The sequence below is a fragment of the Mustelus asterias genome, chromosome 2 (assembly GCF_964213995.1).
Source record: "Mustelus asterias chromosome 2, sMusAst1.hap1.1, whole genome shotgun sequence".
In the NCBI taxonomy this organism is placed as follows: Eukaryota; Metazoa; Chordata; class Chondrichthyes; order Carcharhiniformes; family Triakidae; genus Mustelus; species Mustelus asterias.
Genome location: NC_135802.1, coordinates 90,745,563 through 90,768,918, shown reverse-complemented (window position 1 = coordinate 90,768,918; position 23,356 = coordinate 90,745,563). Strand labels below are relative to the sequence as shown.

General features: G+C 40.9%; 1 protein-coding gene across 3 annotated transcripts in view; it reads left to right on the top strand.

Moving 5' to 3' along the window:
- Positions 1–15,431: 15,431 nt before the first annotated feature.
- The window catches only part of snx13 (sorting nexin 13), a 153,367-nt gene continuing 145,442 nt past the window's right edge, over positions 15,432–23,356 (top strand). The window contains exon 1 of one of the 3 annotated variants that reach the window (XM_078238447.1): positions 15,432–15,703. In XM_078238447.1, the coding sequence (XP_078094573.1) occupies positions 15,692–15,703 (12 nt within the window). In that variant the 5' untranslated portion in view covers positions 15,432–15,691. The remainder of the gene's footprint in view (positions 15,704–23,356) is intronic. The other 2 variants (XM_078238459.1, XM_078238451.1) reach the window with 2 other exon arrangements.

Sequence of the window (23,356 nt, the reverse complement as noted above, 5' to 3'; positions counted from 1 at the left end):
ATACTCTCACCTCTATCTCTCACATACAGTGGGCGCGATCTTACAACACTTCATGCCAGTGAGATCTTCTGGTCTCGCCAATGGTGCATCCCTGCCACTTGTTTCCCACCAACAAGGGGTGGAATCAATAGGAAACCCCATTGATAACGGTAGGACCAACGGTGCATTGCCACCCGCTGCCGAGAAAAATGCCGCAGGGAGGCCAGAGAATCCTGGAGAAAAATATACACTCACACTTGACCTTGACGTCTTACATCATTGCCTTAAGACTATCCTATCTTTGTCCCTTGTAAAGTTTGATGTTAAGACAAGGGACATGAGATGAGCTTGTGTCCTAGAATTCAGCATAAAACTATATTGGGTTGACTTACTTCAATTGTGTGTAAACTAAATTAAAGCTAATTAGTAAACATCAATTTCAAATGACAGAAATTACACAAGTCTAGATAAAATATATATCAATGCTTAAAAATGATTGGTGTGCTAAAGACAATGTAATACATTAAATGAACAGTTAAAATTTAAAAGAACTACAGAATTACAAAAGTTAATTACAGAACTTAATTCTAAATTTACAAAATCAAAGATGGTTCCATAGTGTGTGACTTCTTTTAAACATCACAAGTTAAACTGCACTAATTTAATGCACAAGGCTGAATGTTTTAATACTTGTTTTTCTTTGCACAATAGGACTTTGAATTAAGAGAATGGAACTGTTAATTTTAATTGCTAGGGAGGTGAATTGTTCTGTACCAGTAATTGTCCAACCTTGATGTCTTACATCAATGCCTTAAGGCTTTAATATCTTTGTCCCTTGTCAAACTTCAGTGTGATGCCAAGACCAGATTGTGTAATGAGCTTGTGTCCCAGAATTCAGCATAAAACCAAACTTAAATTGTGTGTAAACTAAACTAAAACTAATCAGTGAAAATCAATTTCCCGACATATGACTCTTCTTTGGAACACTTGCAGCATTTCCCTTTTTACTATGGAGAGTAGGACAGATTTGTTTATGCAGGCTGTTGGAGCTGTGCTGCACAGAATAGTTGCAACAGCACATTATCTTTTAAGGAACAACAGAAAAATAATTTAAAGTGGACAATGTAGAGGGAGAATAGAGCAGTGGGATCAGTTTTGAACTGTAGTAAAGGATCAAGAGTTTCAGTTATGATTTTTTTCAACTGGCAGTAGCTTTTGCAATAATTCTTTTAGCAGTCTGTCTGCACAGACCTGTTGTTATTTCTTACCATGACAGGTACTGTGTTGCACAAATGGGACATTGGCCAGCAACGTCATAATCACAAGTGCAGATAAACTGCTAATCTGCCACATCATTGGATCGTAAGGTAAATCTACCACCTATTTTAATAATCTCTCCTAATCATGTTATTTTTGAAATTACAAACTGAAAATTAGTTTGCACTTAGCTGTTGTTTGGAGTTACTGAGCAGTGATGTATGGTTTAGTATTCCTTTTCCGTCGTTTATTGGATCCTATCAAATCGCTGTTCAGGGTGAGTAACTTCTATGTACCACAGTGCTGAATGCATTACATTATGTTAGTTTCACTTGTTGTTACCAATGTAATAGATCCTTAAAGGAAAAGCATATTTATAATGCAAGACTCATACTCACCGAGATCTTTTAGCCCATTTTAATTAAGCATTGAAGAGGCAGCTTGCTACTTGTCACTAGTCAGTGTTGATCTACCATTAGAGATAGATGACAGAACACGGCCAATTACCAGCTGATCAAAGAGCTTCAGTATGGGTGTCTGAAGGGTAGGTCACGTCTGACTAATCTCTTTGAATTTTGGAGGTCACTAGCATGCTGAATAGGGAAATATCTGTGGATTTTGTCCACATAGATGACCAGAAGGCATCCAAGAAGGTTTTACTCAAGAACATTTGCAAAAATGGAAGTGCACAGAATTGGAGATGATCTTGTAATATGGGATGTTAACTGGATTGGAGACAAAAGACAGAAAGTAAAGGTAAAGAAAATGTACTCTGATTAGTGGGATGTGGTGGAATGTGCAAGATGGTGCTCCCCAGCAATCCATCCTGGGGTCTTAGTTTTTCACCACACATATATTAATGACTTGAATAAAGGAATACAGAGGTGTATATCCAAACTTGCAAATGGACACTGAGTTAAGGAGCACTGCAAGTTGTGTAGATGGGAGCAGGTTACCAAGGGATATAGATAAAGTGAGTCTGCACAACTACTGTACAGCAGAATGTGAAAATATCTGCAATCATACATCGAGAAACCAAGAAAGCCAAAAGAGAATATTTTCTTAATAGGCAAAGGGTAGGAACCATACTGAGGCAAAGGGATATAGATTCTCCATGTACAAAATCAATAGAAGCTAATTCAGAGATGCAGAAAGTAATTTAAATGGCTGATGGAACTTTGCTCTTTATCTCAAGAGCTTAGAATACTAAAGGGAGGAGCTGCGCTTCAATTGTACAGAGCATTGTTAAGGCCCCATTCTGGAGTTGTGTGTTCAGTTTTCAGAATAAATTTCCTGAATATATCAGGACATAAATATATATTGGTCTTGGAAGCTCAACTGTGCAGATTCACCAAAATGGCAGGCTTGGAGGATTAAATTGTGAGGCTGGATAAATTTGACTTCTATTCCATTATGTATAGGAGTTTGAAGGACAATCTAATCGAAGGTCGTAAAATAATTAAATGATTCAAGAGGGTAGCTATCGAAAAATTATTTCATCTGCTGGCCGAACTGAGAATAAGGTGGCACAATCTTAAAATTTAAGATGGGCCAATATGGAATGATTTTTAAAAGTATGGTTATCAAGGAATATGGAGCAAAATTGAGCGAATGGAGTGGAGCCAGAGAACTCTGCAAGTTTGGATATACACCTCTGTATTCCTTTATTCAAGTCATTAATATATATGTGGTGAAAAACTAAGACCCCACGATGGATTGCTGGGGAACACCATCTTGCACCTAATTGCTGGGGAATTCCACCACATCCCACTAATCAGAGTGCATTTTCTTTTCCGTTACTTTCAGTCTTTCATCTCCAATCCAGTTAACATCCCATATTACAAGGTCATCTCCAATTCTGTGCACTTTCATTTTTGCCAATGTTTCAGCCATGAACTTATTGAATAGAAAAGCAGGCTAAAAGGATGGAATGGCCTACTTATATTCCAAATGAACCACTGCATAGAACAAAGAAAATTACAGCACAGGAACAGGCCCTTCGGCCCTCCAAGCCTGCACTGACCATGCTGCCTGACTTAACTAAAACTCTCTACCCTTCCGGGGACCATATCCCTCTATTCCCATCCTATTCATGTATTTGTCAAGACGCCCCTTAAAAGTCACAAGCGTATCTGCTTCCACTACCTCCCCCGGCAACGAGTTCCAGGCACCCACTACTCTGTGTAAAAAATCTGCCTCGTACATCTCCTTTAAACCTTGCCCCTTAAACCTGTGCCCCCTAGTAATGGACTCTTTCACCTTGGGAAAAAGCTTCTGACTATCCACTCTGTCCATGCCCCTCATAATCTTGTAGACTTCTATCAGGTCACCCCTCAACCGCCGTCACTCCACTGAAAACAATCCAAGTTTCTCCAACCTCTCCTCATAGCTAGTGCCCTCCATACCAGACAACATCCTGGTAAATCTTTTCTATACCGTCTCCAAAGCCTCCACATCCTTCTGGTAGTTGAACACTATATTCCAAGTGTGGCCCTAAGGTTCTATAAAGCTGCAACATGACTTGCCAATTTTTAAACTCAATGCCCTGGCCAATGAAGGCAAGCATGCTGTATGCCTTCTTGACTACCTTCTCCACCTGCATTGCCACTTTCAGTGACCTGTGTATCTGTACACCCAGATCTCTTTGTCTATCAATACTTTTAAGGGTTCTGCCATTTACTGTATATTTCCTATCTGTATTAGACTTTCCAAAATGCATTACCTCACATTTGTCTGGATTAAACTCCATCTGCCATCTCTCCGCCCAAGTCTCCAACCGATCCGTATCCTGCTGTATCCTCATCGCTATCTGCAAATCCACCAACCTTTGTGTCGTCCGCAAACTTACTAATCATACCAATTACATTTTCCTCCAAATCATTTATATATATTACAAATAGCAAAAGTCCCAGCACTGATCCCTGAGGAACACCACTTGTCACAGCCCTCCTTTCGGAAGCGCACCCTTCCACTGCTACCCTCTGTCTTCTTTGACCAAGCCAGTTTTGTATCCACCTTGCCAGCTCACCTCTGATCCCATGCGACTTCACCTTCTGCACCAGTCTGCCATGAGGGACCTTGTCAAAGGCCTTACTGAAGTCCATGTAGGCAACATCCACTGCCCTACCCTCATCAATCATCTTCGTCACTTCCTCAAAAAACCCGATCAAGTTCGTGAGATATGACCTCCCTTTCACAAAACCATGTTGCCTCTCACTAATACATCCACTTATTTCCAAGTGGGAATAAATCCTGTCTCGAAGAATCCTCTCCAATAATTTCCCTACCACTGATGTAAGGCTCACTGGCCTATAATTACCTAGATTATTCTTGCTACCCTTCTTAAACAACTGAAATAAATAGCTGAGGTATTGTGTTAATTTTGATTTTGGGCATCAATTTGGCACTGGATGGACAGAGTCACTGTGAAATTTTCCCACATAACATCATAAGAGGCTGAATCATTCAGATGGTTGGACCTCATTATCCTAGCATGGGCAAGCTGACACCCCAGTATTTCTTAAAAGAAAAAAAGAGTACATTAGCAATGCGCGCTTTGAGATGATATATGACCCAAGAAAGAATCCCATGATTCTCCAATGCAATAAAAAATTCCATGGCACTATTTCAAAGGACACCAAGGGAATTCTCCCTGTTGTTCTGGCCAATATTTATTTGTCAATGTCACGAAAAAATTAGGTCATTTTTATACCAGTGTTTGTGGGACTCTGCTGAACAATAGATTGATACACTTCCTACATTATAACAGTGATTGCACTTCCTCAGTACTACGCTGGTTTGCCAACCGACATTTTGTGCTCAAACCAAACTCTTAGGACTTTGCTTTATAGCTTATCCAAATTTATGTTAACCCTACATCCTACCAATCACCCATTACCACCTGTACTTGCTCATCTACTTTTGTTTCCAATGCCTTATATTTTAAATTCTCCATCCTCGTATTCAAATCACTTAATGCCCTTTCCCCTGCTCTATCTCTGTAAGTTTCTTCAGCTTTGTAACTCCACAACATCAATGGCTCTTCAATTCAGGTCTTGTGCACATCCCCCAGTTTTACTTGTTCCATCACTGGTGGCCATGTCTTTAACTTCTTCGGCTCTAAGGTCTTAAATTTCTTCTTCTTTAATACTCTAAAACCTGTCTTTTTGATAAAGCTTGTAAGGGTGTCTAAATTAGTCACAGGTTTAATGTCGGATGGCTTTTTGTCTGATTTACACTCCTCTGAAGAACTTTGGCACATTTTACCAAGTTAAAAAGACACTATAAAGAGGATATGGAGGCACTCAAGAAGGTGCCAAAAGATTTACAAAGATGGCAAAATTGAAAAATATTTATCAGGAAAGATCTACTTTTGTTGGCAAGAATTCAATTTCCGAGAAAAATAACTGACTGTTCGATCTTGATCTCATCCGCCTGTAACAAAACTGCATAAACATCTACATTACTGGTGCCAACAGCCAGTTTAAATGGCTTACCATAATTCGGTGCTGCTAAAACCAGTGTGGTAATCAGTCCAGCTTTCAAGCTGTCAAAGGCACTTTGACACTCCTTTGTCCTCTCAAATTCCTTGCCTATCTTTAACTAGCTGGTCAGGAGAGCGGCTAGTGCTCAAATCGGAATGAATTGACGATAGAATCCCCTCATGCTTATATACCGCAAAATCCCTTGTTTCGTCTTCGGCACTGGAACCTCTTCTGGAAATTTGAAAAATCTGTCAAACATATACTCTGAGCTTTGTTTATAATTTTTTCCTTAATTAATTTAAGGGGACCTCTCATCTCATGTCCATGTAGTAAAATTTGAATTGCTTGATCCCAATCATTAGGACATTGCTGACAATAATGCTGCTTATGATTGTTAATGATAAGCTGATGACAGAAATTATGTGATACTATGTATTATTTCTTTGAACATTTGTGATATTATATTTGAGCCCTCATTTGATTGTATTTCTTCAGGTAGTCCCTTATCTTGTAGAAAATTTGAACTAACTTTTCCACTGTCATTTTTGCTGTATTTTTTTCCCCAAAGGCACCGTTTCAGGGAATTTTTTCAAAACATTCCGAATTGTTAAAGGATATTGATTCCCAATTTGGGTTTTAGGTTGGGCTCCTATACGGTCTATTAAGATCCTATTAAATGATTCTTCAAAAGCTGGTGTCAGAATTAAAGGTTTATGGTAAATTAATGAATGAGGTTTCCGCACTACCTTAGAAGCTTAGAAACCCTACAGCACAGAAAGAGGCCATTCGGCCCATCGAGTCTGCACCGACCACAATCCCACCCAGGCCCTACCCCCATATCCGTACATATTTACCCACTAATCCCTCTAACCTACGCATTCCAGGACACTAAGGGCAATTTTAGCATGGCCAATCAACCTAACCTGCATATTTTTGGACTGTGGGAGGAAACCAGAGCACCCGGAGGAAACCCACGCAGACACGAGGAGAATGTGCAAACTCCACACAGAAAAATACCTGATACACGAGGGCCGGAATTTTCCGGCTGTTCATGCCGAAGGGATTCTCTGGTCCCACTGCAGTGAACGAAGATTTGGCGTCCTCACTTGCAAAATTCTTGGAAAATTCCAGCCGGTATGTCCAGCAGGATTTAACTTTGTCTTTATGCTATCCAGTCCAGTAAAAATGATTCAGTATTTCAGCCTGCATTTTCCTACAACCCAAGTGATCTAGCATTGGAATTGCGTGAGCCACTTGTAAAATGTTATGACATTCAGATGGAAATACTACCTGATGGAACTATAGCCCTTTCCTCATCGGCTGGTATTTTAAGTGGTCTTTAAATCCTTTTGGAATTTGTTTTTCTGAATTTATTTGATTAATCTGAAGAATTATCTCCACCTCATTGGTAAATTCTGAAACTTTGCTTTGCACTTGGACTGTTTGTTACTTGTCTCTTCCCCCAAGTTCGTTTTCCCTCAAGATTACTTGGGCATTCCTATTATTGTAATAGATCTCCCAAATAATTTGCAGGTATTCGCCTTTAGTGTGTCCAATTTTATTGCATTGGAAAAGCATACCATTTCATTTTTAGGCTGTAGTTGTAAGGAGAAAAATCCCAATAGGTTAGTAAGATTTTTAAACCATTAGACATTCAGACACTGACCGAACTACCAACATCAAGTTAAATGACTTTAAAACAGATTTATAAGCTAACAAGAAAGCAGTTTACATACATATGAAATGCAGTAAGAGATTTAAACAAGTTATGATTTAAAAGCAAATATGCTGATATTTTCAATGTATTAATATATTTTTAAGAATCATTGTTCACTTTCGCCAAAGACAGTTTGCTGCAAGGCATCATGGTAAAGGGCATTCAGGCAAAACCATATTCTAAGGGAATATTAAAGCCTTGAGAATATGCAAGTTTTATCAGTAGAGTTTCTAATGGAGAGAATATTTAGAACACAATCAAATTTCATGAGTAGGGTTTATTCACTGTCCAGATAAGATGGATGCATGCCCAGATGTGGAGTCATGTGTTAATGTAGTTTCACCTAATTCATATCCCTCCGAGACACCCAAAACTGCACTCGAAACTCAGTCGCCCAGTCGCAATTTTGCGAAACTGATCACTTAACAATGTAATGTAACTTGGCTATTCAATTAACTACTGTCCCAATAGCTTTGTAATGTTTTCTTCTCAAAGCTGAAAATCCTTATTTTCACTCTCTGACATGCACTGAACTCAATCTTCTGTCTTTTTACTGTGTCTATGTCCCTGGTCCACTGCCATTAGATACCAGCAAAGCTTTTTCCTACTTTGAGTCTTCCTCCACAGAATTACTGAACTTTTAACACATCTCTTCACTTTCAGGGGTTGTAAAACCTCATTAAAAATGTATTTATGCAAATAAACCCAAAAGCACAGCCCTTCTAGTCAGAAGTCCATCTAGGCTTCCCAGCACCAAGGTCCACAAAAAAATCTAAATGACTTGCAACACATTTTACCTTACTGAATAAATATTCAACTTTAAAAACATATGTTGTTCATAACACCTGTTATACCAGTCCCAGTAGATTCAATTATTTTAAAGACCTTCAGAAAGTATCAAAGACCTAATTGTAGCAGCAACCATTGGAGATCAATCAGCAACTAATCTGAAAGTATTTGATGATCCCTATAAATAATACCGGTGGCCCAAGGAGGTGGGGCGAGGGGAACCTTCTTGCTCCTGAACACATGCTTAGCCATGAGTGATTAAGAGACAGCATTAACTGAAGCACTGAGCTCCAAAATGGCAGTGCTGCTGTCAAATCAGCTTTACAAGTCAACTGACGTCATGATTTGTCTACTCTGCACACTTCCAACAGATGCTCACTGAGCGTGTGTTATGCCCTCACCAATATAAAATCTAGAGTGACTTGCATCAGAAGTGCAAGCATTTCACAGGCACCATTTTGGATCATTAAGGCCACAAATGGTAGTGCCTCAAAGATGGGCACTATGCATTCAAAATTTGTGCCATATATCTTGCCCCCTGAAATCAGTAAAATTGTCAACTACTCAAAAATGATCATTTTTTCTTGATTAAAGTATAATAATCCTTTCTTGACTTGCATGTTGATTTCTGCTTGGGGCTGTGAAAAAATTGTAACTATTTAATAACTGTGCACATCATTCTCTTTGAAGAACAATGGAATGTAAATATAGCAACAGATTAAAACAGCACAGGGGTTTATATAATCAAAAATGACATTCAAGGTTATTAAAAACACTCAAACACCTTGCACCATTTTTAACATTTCAGTCCGGTACATTTTTCAAAACAAGAAGTTCCCAACATAAATAGCGGAATGTTATGATCCTGTCACAGTGGGGACAGGGCCCGAAAATGTGGTGAGCCATTCAAAATTCCATTGACTTTGGTGGGACCAGAAGATCCCGCCGGCAGGAGGGGTTGTAAAATTCCACCCGAGATTATTGAAAAACAACAAAAGAAATACACAGAAAAGTTCCTGTATCACTCATTATTAAGATGAAAAAATACCTTCCATGTGTGGTTCATTTTGACAATATATGCTTATTTAAAGCATTTGGATTTAAACACTAACTTTTCCCCAATGAAAATAAATCTCTTAGGCTAATGGAATGAAATGTATCTCTCAGTTTTAATTGTAACAGTTCTATACTAAATTACTTTGAACAATTGCTAGGGTATAAAACCTACTGTACAGTTTGATTTACAGTTTAGTACACATTAGCAAATCATTTAGAGGCCTGAAGGATAGCAGCTGTGGTAGGTGCAAAATTTCTGTTGGAGCAGTACGGAGTGCTTGCTGAGGATGGGCAAGCCATATTATTAGGCCAATGTTTGCCGTTCAGATTTTTTAAATGGAGAAAACCTGGCGAAAGATTATAACTCCAGAGCAAGGCACCAATAAGGTTGAAAAAAGTAGCAGGCAAGTTTATAGAAAACAGAGGCATGATTTCAACAGCATTTGAGCCGAGGCAGGGGAAAATTCAGACAATGTTAATGAGATGGAAAAAGCTAGTCTTAGTGATGGCAAATGTTGTGAAGTATCTAAAATAAAACACTTGACAGTCAGCTGCAGGGAAAGACAAGCAGCAGTTTAAATCAGTACACGTGTGCATACAGCGGAAATGCTCCATCAGAGTGCTCGAAAAGGCAATTTGAAGTTAAAGTTTTTCCCATTATTTATACCATTTTGGGATACCTCATCATTAACTCTCAACATTCTTATCTTATACATCTGGTTCATTACATCCATAATTGCCAATTAGTTTACAGCATAAACATAAAATCATTTGTTCATTACATCTGCAGTACAGAGGAATTTGTAAAATAATCACAGAATGATCTGAACTTTAGCACAAACAATGTCCACAGTTTATTCCAAAAACATGCTTCTCTATCCTGATATTTTGCTGTGTCAAGTCATCTGAAGTTAAGCAATTCAGTTTACTACAGTATAATTCATAGTTCATTCATCATAGGCAGCACGGTGGCATAGCGGTTAGCACTACCACCTCACAGCACCACGGACCTGTGTTCGATTCCCAACTTGGGTCATTGTCTGTGTGGATTTCCTCCAGGTGCTCCGGTTTCCTCCCGCAGTCCGAAAGACGTAGAGTTTAGGGGCATTGGTCATGCTACATTCTCCAGTGTACCTGAACAGGTGCCTGAGTGTGGTGACTAGGGGATTTTCACAATAACTTCATTGCATGTTAATGTAAGCCTACTTCTGACAAATAAACATTAACTTATCATATTCTGACCCACAGGTCACATTCCTTTAGCTTATTGTGGACTGACCTATTGGCTGGGCATCAACTCTCTGGCCTGGCCAAAAGGGCATATTCATTCTAGTTTTATTTTTAAAAAGATTGCAAATATTTTTAAATTTTATATCTCGAACTTAGCCAAGCCTTGGTGGTCCTCTGATGCATTCGTATATATACCACTTCAGCGAAGATATGTGTTCAGAAGCTCAACTCGGTGAAATATAACATTGATATTGCAAACAGTCTGGGTTAGTCCTGGACAGTTGCCAGGGAGAGTAATGGAGTTGGTAGCTAGGAAGCAGTGCTTGGAATGGGGATCAAAAAGAACGAGTTCAGTCTTTCCAATATTTCATTGGAGGAAATTTCTGTTCATCAACTCCTGATTAGCAGGCTGATAATTTAACAACAGTGGAGGAGTTAAGAGAAGTGGTGAGGAGGTAGAGCTGAACATCATCATCGTACATGTGAAAACTAACGTTTCAATTTTGGATGATGTCGCCAAATGGCACCAGAAGTAATGCTGCATGAACAGGGAAAGGGCCATCATGAGTGATATTCTGGCTATGATTACATAGATAAAAATGGAACTAGATGAGTGTAGTCCCACCCAGTTGGACTGGAGTGGAGATGCATTGGAGGAGGATGGTATGGCCAACCATGTCAAAGGCTGCAGACAGATCAAGAAGGACAAGTAGGAATAGGTTAACATTGTTAATCACTTAGGTTGTCATTCGTAACTTTGATAAGAGCCATTTTGGTACTTTGGCAGAGGCGGAATATTGATTTGGAGTATCCAAACATGGAGTTCCAGGTAAAATGGGAATGAATTTGGGAGGTGAAAACATGTTCAAGGATGCTCGGAGGAAAGGGATGTTGGAGATGGGGTGGTAGCGTGCAAAGAAAGGATGTCAAGGGTTTTTTTGAGGAGCGAGCTCGAGAGAGAACAAATATCAACAAATATAGAGACAAGCAGAAGATGTTGAGTGGTCAGCAGTTTAGTGAGGTTATGGCTGAGGGAGCAGGAGGTGGGTCACATGGACAAGCTTGGAGAAAGAATGAGATGAGAAAGGAAAGATTCGAGAAAGATGCAAGTTCAGGGATAGAGCAAGAGGGAAATTTAGAGGAAGTTTGGTCTGGTGGAAATAAGGGAAACAACAGAAACAACTGATTGGATGGTCTTGATCTTAGTGATAATAAGTCCATGATTTCCTCCCACTTATTGATTTGTTGGGGGAAAACATTCGTTAAAGTTTCAAATTTTAAAGTTTATTTATCAGTGTCACAAGTAGGCTTACATTAACACTACAATGAAGTTACTGCAAAGATCCCCAGCACCTGTTTGGGTACAGGTACACCAAGGGAAAATTTAGCATTGCCAATGCACCTCACCAGCACGTCTTTCAGACTGTGGGAGGAAACCAGAGCACTGTTAGAAAAGCCTCACAGACATGGGGAGAATGTGCAGACTCTACACAGTGACCCAAGCCAGGAATCGAACACGGATCCCTGGCACTGTGAGGCAGCAGTGCTGCCATACTAAGACATGGAAAAGGGATTAAAGAACACGCTTTCGAGAAAAGAAATCATGGATTATTTTTGCAATATGGGAATGATAGTGGTGTTGTCGTAATGTCATTGGACTAGTAATCCAGAGGTCCAGACTAATGCTCTGGGGACATGGGTTCAAATCCCACCACACCCAGCTGGTGGCATTTACAATTCAGTAATTTTTTTTAAAATCAAGAATTTTGTCTCAGTCATGGTAACCATGAAATTATCAATTGTTATTTGAAAACAAAACAAAATCCATTTGATTCACTAATTTTCTTTAAGAAAAGTAATCTGCCATCCTTACCTGGTCTGGCCTACATGAATCTCCAGATCCACAGTAAAGTGGCTATTAACTGTCCTCTTAAATGACCTGGTTCATCACTCAGTGCAAGTGCAACAAATGCTGACCTTGCCACCGACACCCACATCCCATGAAAGAGTAAATTTTAAAATTCCAGGATGATCCTGGAATATTGAATAGTTCTAGCAGCAGGACCTAAAACCGCTTTTTGTGGTCCAGCCAGCTTTGATGATTGATCCCCAAGTTTGCATCACTTGAGGGAACAAAGATGGATGTTTTACCGGGATAATGACCAGAGTGAGTGACAGTAACGATTTTAATGAGGACCAAGGCAGCAAAAGGTGAAGATGTGGTTGAGCAAATCAGCAGCTGTGGAATTTTTGTGGTGAATGGAGAGCCAAAGGCTAGATAGTTGGGATTTTAAAGGCACAGTTGGAAATTAATTCCTTAAACAATCAGAGATTGACATACTACAGCAGTCACAACCGATATGGCACGACTGCAGAGCTTAATCCTGATCATTTGGACATAGGATTGCTTGCATGCTGCTTAGGACTACTTGTGTACCAAACAGTGTGTGTTGTAGCTTCCCCAGGTTGACATCCATTTTTAGGTATGCCTGGGTTTATTACTGAATCAGCTTCCACCACCCTTTCAGGCAATGCATTCTAGGTCCTAACAACTCACCACATCAACAAAAAATCTTATCTTGCCCTCTAATTTTTTTTGCCACTTATCTTAAATCTGTGTCCTCTGGTTACTGAACCTTCTGGCACAGCTTTTCCCAATTTACACAGTTACGATTTCCGTAAAGACTGAGAGCTTTTAAAAAGAAATTTAAACTTCCAGTTAGTAGCTGAGGGGATGACATACCAAAATTTCATATTGTAAGACTTCTACTGCAGCACAAAATTCAAAGCACATTTGACTAAACACTATTTTCAAGACAACTTGTACTTTAAGTCACAATCTTCTTTTTACCTTTAGCATAACTGAAACAAAAAACCTCACAAGTACACTTTATGCTATCCTTTAAGTTGACATTCAATTCTTCCAGAATCAATCTGCAGTAGTTCTTAGCTCCCAAGAGTTTGCTTCCAACCTTTGCCTTTCCTAGTCTGGAAACTCTTTTATGGTGCATGTTTTCCTGGAGACTTTTACCTCGAGCTAAAGATAGGCAAATCGTCCAGCCTTGTTTTAACTCTTCACAAATTTGTTTTTTCCCCACGCAAGCTCCCACCTACATACTTGCACAGTGAACCATACATCTTCTTGCTGCCTCTAGCTGTTCTCCTTCTCCCAGGATCTTGGTAGACTGACTGCATGAGAGTTTTCAGGGATACCTTAGAAACACTTCAAGCCCATTTACATGGCAACATGAATCACATGGGTCTTGTATCTGGGTAGAAATGCTGATCAGCTTTCCTTGAGAAACCAACTCTCTTTCATTTTGGAACTAAATGATCAGTTTAAGGCACAATTGTCTGCAACCCAAAATTTTCACCAATTTTCTGGGACTTGAGGCTTACAGTCCATATACTGTTAGCACACAGACTGCTGCCGTTGTCTCCAAGTGCAAACACCTTACAATCCCTTCTTCCCTGTAACTTAATCTGGGCCTCTTTCAACCTCTTAACAATCAAACCACCCAGGCTCTCTGTCAAGCACTTCAGAACAATTCACATGATCGTCTTCATTTTACCTTAAATCAGGGGTTTCCAACTAAGTTCCGTAGAATGCCAGGGTTCTGAAAGAGGCATCCAGAGATTCCTCAGAAGCTCTTTTTCCCATAGGATAGGCTGTGAGCGATGCAATGTGAGGGGACCATGGGTATGTGCATACCATGTAGCTGGTGAGTATAGTTCAATACATATAGCTAGAAAAACAACTTGTATATATTTTTTGTGTTTGCACCTATTTCACAGAAGAACGTTTGGGGTTCCCTGCTGTTCTTGAGGTAATAAAGGATTTCCATAGCTGGAAAGGTTTAGGAAACCCTGCCTTAAATTAAAGAGACAAGATGACCCTTCATGATTTTCAACACCTTTTGTCAAATCTTCCTTTAAGAACTACTCTAGGCTCTCTTGTCTCTAAGTGCAGAATAAATCCTCACAAAAGACAGCTAACAATTTCCTAGCAAGTTCATTTCAGGAAAATAAAAACTGCAGCTAAGCAACGCTTTTGTTTGTAACCACTATACAATCACATCTACAATACAAAACCAACAACTGATCTTCAGGTTCAAATTCCTGTGCAGCAAAGTAAAGTAATTATGGGATAATTGGTTGTTGACAGCCCTCATACGACTATTGGTTGATGCTGACAAGCTTCAACCCAATCAGAAACGAATATATTAACAACCTGAGATACAGATTGAGCAGCTGAGAATCAGCAAATATGTAAGCATTCCCTTAAAATGACATTGGTTTCCTGCTTTTTAAAGAGCTTTACTTTGAATGGAGGGAGGTAATGCTGCTCCTTTGCTCCAGGCATCAACTCAGATCATAAGAAGCAACAGCCAGCTTCTCAGCACAGTGGTTAGCACGAGGGACCCAGGTTCGATTCCCAGCTTGGGTCACTATATGTGCAGAGTCTGCTCATTCTTCCCGTGTCGATGTTGGTTTCCTCCGGGTGCTCCAGGCTCCCACAGTCCAAAAGACGTGCTGGTTAGGTGCATTGACTGTGCTAAATTCTCCCTCAGTGTACCCAAACAGGGGTACGTACCACTGAGTGTGGTGACTAGGGGATTTTCACAGCAACTTCATTGCAGTGTTAACATAGGCCTACTTGTGACACGAATAAACTAAAACTTAGTTAATAGCTGGACTTCGAATGGAAGGAGAAATGGTAGCTCTCGTTCCAGATACCAACTCAAGACAAAAAAAACTACAGCCACCTTGGCTACAGTTTCCCCACACACGCTCCACTCTGGTCTCCTTGGGCAGCGAGCTCTGCAGTGGGCGGGGTCAGGTGACGTTGCTCCGTCACGAGCAGGAGGTGGACGTCAGCCTGGCCGTCACAACCTCGGCCAATCAGAAACTCGTCGCCCGGACAGTACTTTTAAAAAAAACGTCAGCGGCGCTAAGATGGCGGCGGTGCGGCTGTTCCGGAAAGAGTAACGGTCAAAAAACACACACACACACAGCGAGGGTGCCCTGCGAGTGACGCGATCGCTGGGGAGGGGGGGAAGAGAGCTGCCGATCTATTTGTTTATCCCCGCCCCTCCCCCAACTCACCGTCTTCGGAGCCAGTCAGCGAGACACGAGGATGTGCTGCTGCACGGACGGCTGACAGCTCGGTGTGGGAAGGATGAGCCAAGAGGTGAGGAAGGAAGGAGGGAGAGTGTGTTGGGGGATGCTAAGGGGGGGGGCGGGGCGGGATGTTGGTATGGGGCCGCTCGCGGAGGTCGCACTGCCTGTTTGTGCCCCCCCCCCCCGCGGAGGTTGGTACCGCTGTTGACGTTCCGCCACCGGCCTCCCGGGGCCGTTCGTGCTCGGTACATCACAATCAGTCACGAGGGTGGGTGCGCGCGAGCGAGTTCGTCCTCCATTGTCTGCAGTCGCCCGCCACGCCCATCATTTTTTTTGGGGTGGGGGAGAGGGTGGGGGAGAGGGTGGGGGTACCTGCAGCATCGGCAAGTCCACTTGTCTCCACACTAGTGCCACCTCTTGCTGCATTCCCAGTGGGGCTGCCTCTGGGCATTGTAGGCATCTCCCATCTCTTGAATCAGGTTGCCTAGTTGTATTCGAACGGTCGCAGTAGATTACAGCCTGGTGAAGTAAGGTGATTTATTTTGTTTAATGGCCTGAAACACTTAACAAGTTGACACGTTTGGACAGATGTCACGCGTTGCGTCCCTTGGTTTTTCACTCCTCTTCCTTCCTTCACTTGGCTTCATGTCATTTCAATGTCGGGTGTCTTCTGAGTTTCTTTCCACCTTGCGTTGTATCTGATGGATTTTAAGGTTATTGCCAAGGTCAGTTGAACGAATATCTATCTCTTTTTCTAGAGGAATCTATTCTTGCGATTTTGTAACTTGGGTATTGACCCTCACATCCGATCACACCGGTTAAATGAATGTCCATGTTATCATTTTAATGCCATTTCTTTGACCAAAACGAATAATTTGTGCTTCATGGGGATATACTTTTCCATCTTTATTAATAGTGTGTAGGGAGTATATTGGTTGGTATCAAAACTGACTTTTTTGCTTGTATATACAGCTGTGATTCTATATCTTAATTTAGTGACCCCAGTCCAATTTAATGATTCAGAAATGGCCAAGTGGACTTGTTTATCATTGTGGTAAAGGGGTAAATCTGTCTGAAGAAATGAGATGCCACTCAACATGACATAAGGGTATATGGATGTGAAATATGATTGTTTCAGATTTTCCACATAACTGTACAAAATTAATGTATGATGAGTTCGGTTTGATAAGTTGTTGATCTTTCCTCTGTCACGTTTATTGTTGCTGTCTAATTCTTTTTGTAAAGCATTGACGTAGGCTTCTACTTGGAAGAATTTAACAAAGTGTTATTGTTGGTCTTATTTCTCATGTAAAGCGAACTGCATATTACAGTATTTCTTATTGTGCTTTTTGCTGTTTAAATGGGAGATCATTGACTAACAGGCAACAGGTTTATAGAAAGTTATTAGAACTGAAGACTGACAAGGCCCCTGGACCCAATGGCTTGATTTTGAGGGTTTTAAAAGAAGTGGCTTTTGAGATTATAAATATGATCTTCAAAATATCCTAAATTCTGAAAAGGACCCTGCAGATTGGAAAATGACATATGTAACACCTCTATTCAAGAAACGAGGGAGACAGAAAGTATGAAACTTTGGGAAGTTAGCCTAACATCTGTGAGAAAAATGTTACGAGTATTATGGAGGCAATTGCATGACATTTAGAAAATCATAATTCAATCTGGCAGGGTCAACATGGTTCTGTGAAAAGGAAATCATGTTTAACTAATTTATTAGAGTTCTTTGAGGAAGTAACAAGTGGGGTGGATAAAGAGGAACCTTGTAGATGTGGTGTACTTGAAGTTCCAAAAGGCCATACCACCTAGGTTGCTTCACAAAATAAGAGCTCATGGTTTAGGGGTTAACATATTAACATCGATAAAGGATTGGCCAACTACCAGGAAGCAGAGATTCGGGATAAATGGGTCACTTTCTTGTTGGCAGGCTGTAACAAATGGAGTACTGGATAACCATTGAGCCCTCAACTTTTTGCAGTCTCTTTCAATGACTTGGATGAAGAGATCACATTTTTGGTGTATAAATTTGCTGATGATAGAAAGCTAGATAGAAAAAGAAGTTGTCAAGAGGTCACAGGGTTTATAGAGGGATATAGGTTAACTGAATAGGCAAAAAATTGTCAGATGGAGTATAACGTGGGAACTTTTCCCTTTTGGCGGGGAGTATAGAAAAGTAGTATATTTTAAAGAAAGAGTGCAGAATCCCAGGATCTGGCTGTCCTGGCACATGAATCACAAAAAAATAGTATGCGGGTACAGCAAATGATCAGACAGGCAAATTGAATGCTGGTGTCTCTTGCAATGGGAATCAAGTGTTAGTGCAGCTGTAATGAGTCTTAGTGAGACAGCATCTGAAGTACTGTGTACAATTTTGGTACAGTTAGAAGCTGTCCAGAGGAGGTTAATTTGACTGATTCATGAGATGGAGAGGTGTTATCTTATGAGGGAAGATTTCCTCTCTGGAATTTGGAAGAAAGAGGCGATTGTATTTAAATGTGTGAGCGTGGATGCTGTGAGATGTGTCACCTTGTGGGTAGTCTAGAATTAAGGGAGAAGGGGCACAGTTGAAAAATTAGGGGCTCCCATTAAAGACTGAAATTTTTTCCTCCAGAAGGTAAAATTCGCTTCCCTAGAGAGTCTTAGAGACTGGATCATTAAATATGTATTCAAGGCTTAGATTTTTTGATTGACAAGGGTTTTGGGGATAGATATGAAAGTGGAATTGAAGCCATGATCTTATTGAATGGTGGAAGGGGCTTAAGGAGCCGACACCTCCCAACATATGTGGTTTTTATGATCTCTTGTGTGTATTTGTACATGCATGTGTGTCTGGTACCCTTTTATTGTTGAAAAACATCCCGAACTGCCCAAAATTGACCACCAGACCAAGGAAGGAAATATTATGAGTGAATAAAAACTTGGGTAGATTTAGAAGAGCATCTTTACGAAGGAGCAAGAGGTCATGTGGTTTGAAGAGAGAACGTTTTAGATCTGTGAAGGTACAGCCACCAGTAGCAGGGCAAATGGAGTGGTGGATGTACTAGAGGCCAGAGTTGGAGGGAACCAGGATTTTTGGAGGTTTGTAGGTGTGCTAAGGATAAGGCCATGGAGTCCTTTAAACAAAGAAGAAAATTTTGAATTTGTGGTATTGATAGACTGGGAGCAATGGCGGTCAGTAAGCATAGGGGTGATGGGTAAGTGGGACTTGGTGCAGGATTGAATATAGACAGCGGAGTTATGGATGAGCTCAAGTTTTAATGATGGGAAATGCCTATCCAAGAGAGCTTTGGAATAGTAAAGTCTGGAAATAATAAACAGGGACAAGGGTTTCTGTAGCAACTGGGCTGACGGAGAGGTAGGATCTTGATACTACAGATTTACATATAAACTCTTTGTGATGGAGAGGATATGTTGTTGGAAGGTAGGCTCTGAATTTCTGTTTTATATATCCTTCTCCAACCATGAGATTAGGTGTGTATAAAAATTGTTGCAACTCGAACCTTTTTTTGCTTTAGGTGCTGTGTGATCCATCCCCAATACATTTTGGAATCATAGAAGCCCTACAGAAAGAGGCCATTTGGCCCATCGAGTCTGCATCGACCACAATCCCACCCAGGCCCTACTCCCCATCCTTACATATTTACCCACTAATCCCTCTAACCTACGCATCTCAGGACACTAAGGGGCAATTTTAGCATGGCCAATCAACCTAACCCGCACATCTTTGGACTGTGGGAGGAAACCGGAGCACCCGGAGGAGACCCACGCAGACACGAGGAGAATGTGCAAACTCCACTCAGACAGTGACCTAAGCCGGGAATCGAACCGAGGTCCCTGGAGCTGTGAAGCAGCAGTGCTAACCACTGTGCTACCGTGCCGAATGATTTATACAGAATTGAGATTGACCAAATTTTGCAATTTGAAACTATTTTATGCTTGCTCATAACTTCCTATTCTATTGATGTATTTTTGATATGGTTGAGAAAGTTCAGTTCTATGTTACTTTTGAACTGTGTTTGATAGGGTACAGCTTTTTCTGGTATCTGGAAATTTGTAAAGAATGCTGTGAAAGTAAGTTTTATATGGACCCCTAAAGAAAGTCTCTAACGCTGTTGACCAATCAAAATTCCAGCACTTTCTTCTATATTTATAAACAAGCCTTGGAAAGTTTTCACCTGACAGTGACCATGTTTTACTCCCCTGCTTTGTCAGTATTTATTAATGTGGCACTGTGGCTTTCATGTTCTCCTGTAGCGGTGTGCTTTAAAGTTAAATGTTGAACTAACTATGGAACTTGGTGTCACCTTGTGTTTTGTTTGCTGAGAGAATAATTTGTACTGTTGTGTAAATAGTCTCGTGTTGTCTTGGATTTACTGATTTTTTTTTTAAAAAAGCTTAATTTTTCAGCTGAACTGAGGAGCCATTACATCATGCTTTGTTTCGATCAACTTCACTGTCAGCAGTCTGAACAAATTTCCTTCTCTGCGTATATCAATTGTGTGCATCACGTTTAAAGCGTATGGGAACACCACCTGATACAGCGCCTTTAATGTAGGAAAATGTCCCAAGGCTATTGAATGCAGTGTAATCAAACAAATTAGGCACTGAGTCAGAGATATTGGGGCAGGTGACCAAACGTTTGGAAGATTTTAAGGCATGTCCTGAAGGAGGGAGGTTTAGGGAGGGAATTCAATAGCTTGGGGCAGTGATGGGCAACCAAGTCTATAAGAACATAAGAAATAGGAGCAGGAGTAGGCCATCTAGCCCCTCGAGCCAGCCCCGCCATTCAATAAGATCATGGCTGATCTGAAGTGGATCAGTTCCACTTACCTGCCTGATCCCTATAACCCCTAATTCCCTTACCGATCAGGAATCCATCTATCCGTGATTTAAACATATTCAACGAGGTAGCCTCCACCACTTCAGTGGGCAGAGAATTCCAGAGATTCACCACCCTCTGAGAGAAGAAGTTCCTCCTCAACTCTGTCCTAAACTGATCCCCCTTTATTTTGAGGCTGTGCGCTCTAGTTTCCTTTCTAAGTGGAAAGAATCTCTCCATTTCTACCCTATCCAGCCCCTTCATTATCTTATAGGTCTCTATAAGATCCCCCCTCAGCCTTCTAAATTCCAGCGAATACAAACCCAATCTGCTCAGTCTCTCCTCATAATCCCTCATCTCTGGTATCAACCTGGTGAACCTTCTCTGCACTCCCTCCAAGGCCAATATATCCATCCGCAAATAAGGGGACCAATACTGCACATAGTATTCCAGCTGCGGCCACATGAGTAACGAGACTTAAATCAGGTTTGTTCATTAGCCATGACCCCATGAACAAAATAAAATACATTTAATACATGTCAAATATTGCATGACGAGTTATAGAAAATGCTTAATCATATATTAGAACCATCATCAACTTCAAATGGTAAAAACAAAAGAAATATTTACACTTTGGAGACAGAGGGATCTCACATCTCTCATAGTCAGTGCATCTCATTTCATAGAATCCCTACAGTGCAGAAGGAGGCCATTTGGCCCGTCGAGTCTGCACTGACCACAATCCCACCCAAGCCCTATTCTCGTAAAACCACATAGTTACCCTGTTAATCTCCCTGTCACTAGCATGGCCAATCAACCTAACCCGCACATCTTTGGACTGTGGGAGGAAACCGGAGCACCTGAAGGAAACCCACGCAGACACGGGGATAATATGCAACTCCACACTGACAGCGACCCGGGACCCTGACGCTGTGAGGCAGCAGTGCTAACCACTGTGCCACCATGCCGCATTTCACTTGCTATTAAATATAACTTCAGTCATACCAGTAGGAAAAATGCTGCATGGATGGAAATCAGCAGATTGTGGCATTCCTGGGCAGTGGTCAACAAAATGCCTTCTGGGCTGCTTGTGGCCCCCAGACTGCCCCCATGTTGCCTACCATAGGGTCTTGTACTGCCTCAAGCAGTGGACCAAATAAAATGGGGGATGTGCAAAAATGTGGAGCATGGCAGTATTATTGAGTGATTGCATCTAATTTTGTGATCATAGATTAATATATTTTTGCTATTGTTGCTAGTTGACAGCCTTGTTTGTGAGTTGTAGCCAATGTTAACACCAGGTTTATGGATAGCACTTTACCTGCCTATTCATTCTGATATTTATCACTGTGCATTGATCAAAGTCTCGAATTTAAAATTCACTTTGTTTTCTTTAAATTCTTAATTGCCTCACTTCCCCCTAATCCGGTAACGCACTCTAAACTCTCTATTGTTCTGATTCTGAGCTCTTGTCAGTTGGTAGCATGCTGGTCTCTGAATCACAAGGTTCTGTGTTCAATTCTCGCTCCAGGGCTTGAATACAAAATCAAGGCTGACTGTCATTGCGGTATTGAAGGAGTGCTGCATTGTCCAGAGTGTCATCTTTTGAATGAAATGTTAAACTGAGGCCCCATCTATCTTGTTGGATGGATGTAAAAGAACCCATGGCATGATATTGAAGAAGAACGGGAATTATCACTGGATAAAAGCTTTGACAAAGGGTCGTCTGGACTCGAAACGTCAGCTCTTTTCTCTCCTTACAGGTGCTGCCAGACCGGCTGAGATTTTCCAGCATTTTCTTTTTTGGAATTATCTCTGGTGTCCTGGCCAGTATTTATCCTTGGAACAACTTCACACAAGACAGAATATCTGGTCGTTATCCCATTGCTGTTTTGTGGGAGGTTGCTGAGCACAAATGGACTGCTGAGTTCCCTACATTGCACAAATGACTGCACTTCAGAAAGTACTTCTTTGGCCGTAAAGCACTTTTGAGGTGTCTGGTGCCCGGTGCCCCCTCATTGTCTCTGCTGTGCTTTCAGGTAACTAAGTTTTATGCGTTGAAATTCTTTCCCGAAACCCCTTCACGTCACCACCCTTTCCTCCTTTAGGAGCTTCCTTAAAACCCAAACTGTTAACAAAGCTTTTCATCCGTTCCTCTAATATCTACCTGGCATCTGTTTTTGCCCAATTTATATCTGTATAAAAGCCTGAGGATGCTTTTCTGTATTGAAGACACAATATACGAGCAAGTTACGGGCCTAGATGTAGCATTAAAATATCATTAGTTTGATTTTAGTGTAGTATTTAGTTTGCAAAATGTCATTTTAACATGTCATCACATGCCTTTTTATTTTAACTATTCACATTTTCTTGAATGTTTGTACAATGTGGGGATGGTGTACCTGGCTTCCATTGGCAAATGTGTAGGAAGAATAGCATCTGTGAACCTTGACCTGAAAATCACCAGCTTGGAATATAATTAGAAACTGTGATTCTTACTAAACCATAGCATGCTGTGAGACATATAAATGGAGTACTGTTGATCACAGATATCTAGCCTTGCAAGAACTGACAGCATTCTTTGTGGACAGAGGCCCACGTTTTTGCAACCCTCAGGTATTGTTGATGAATTTTCAGTTAAAACTGAATATTTGCTTTCCCTTTTAGCTATGAATCACCTAGTAGTAGTATTGCTAGCTAAGGAAAACTGGGGTAGTGCACGGGGTCAAGTGTTGTTTGAACAATATGATAGTGTAAGTTCACCACTTGAGTCTGCATCAGATTCATTGGGATAGATTTTACGGGCCACCTGTCGGTGGGAAAACAGGCAGGAGTGCCATGTCATTGGCATACTTGTGGCTGCCGCCACTGCAAAAATAAGTTTGTTGA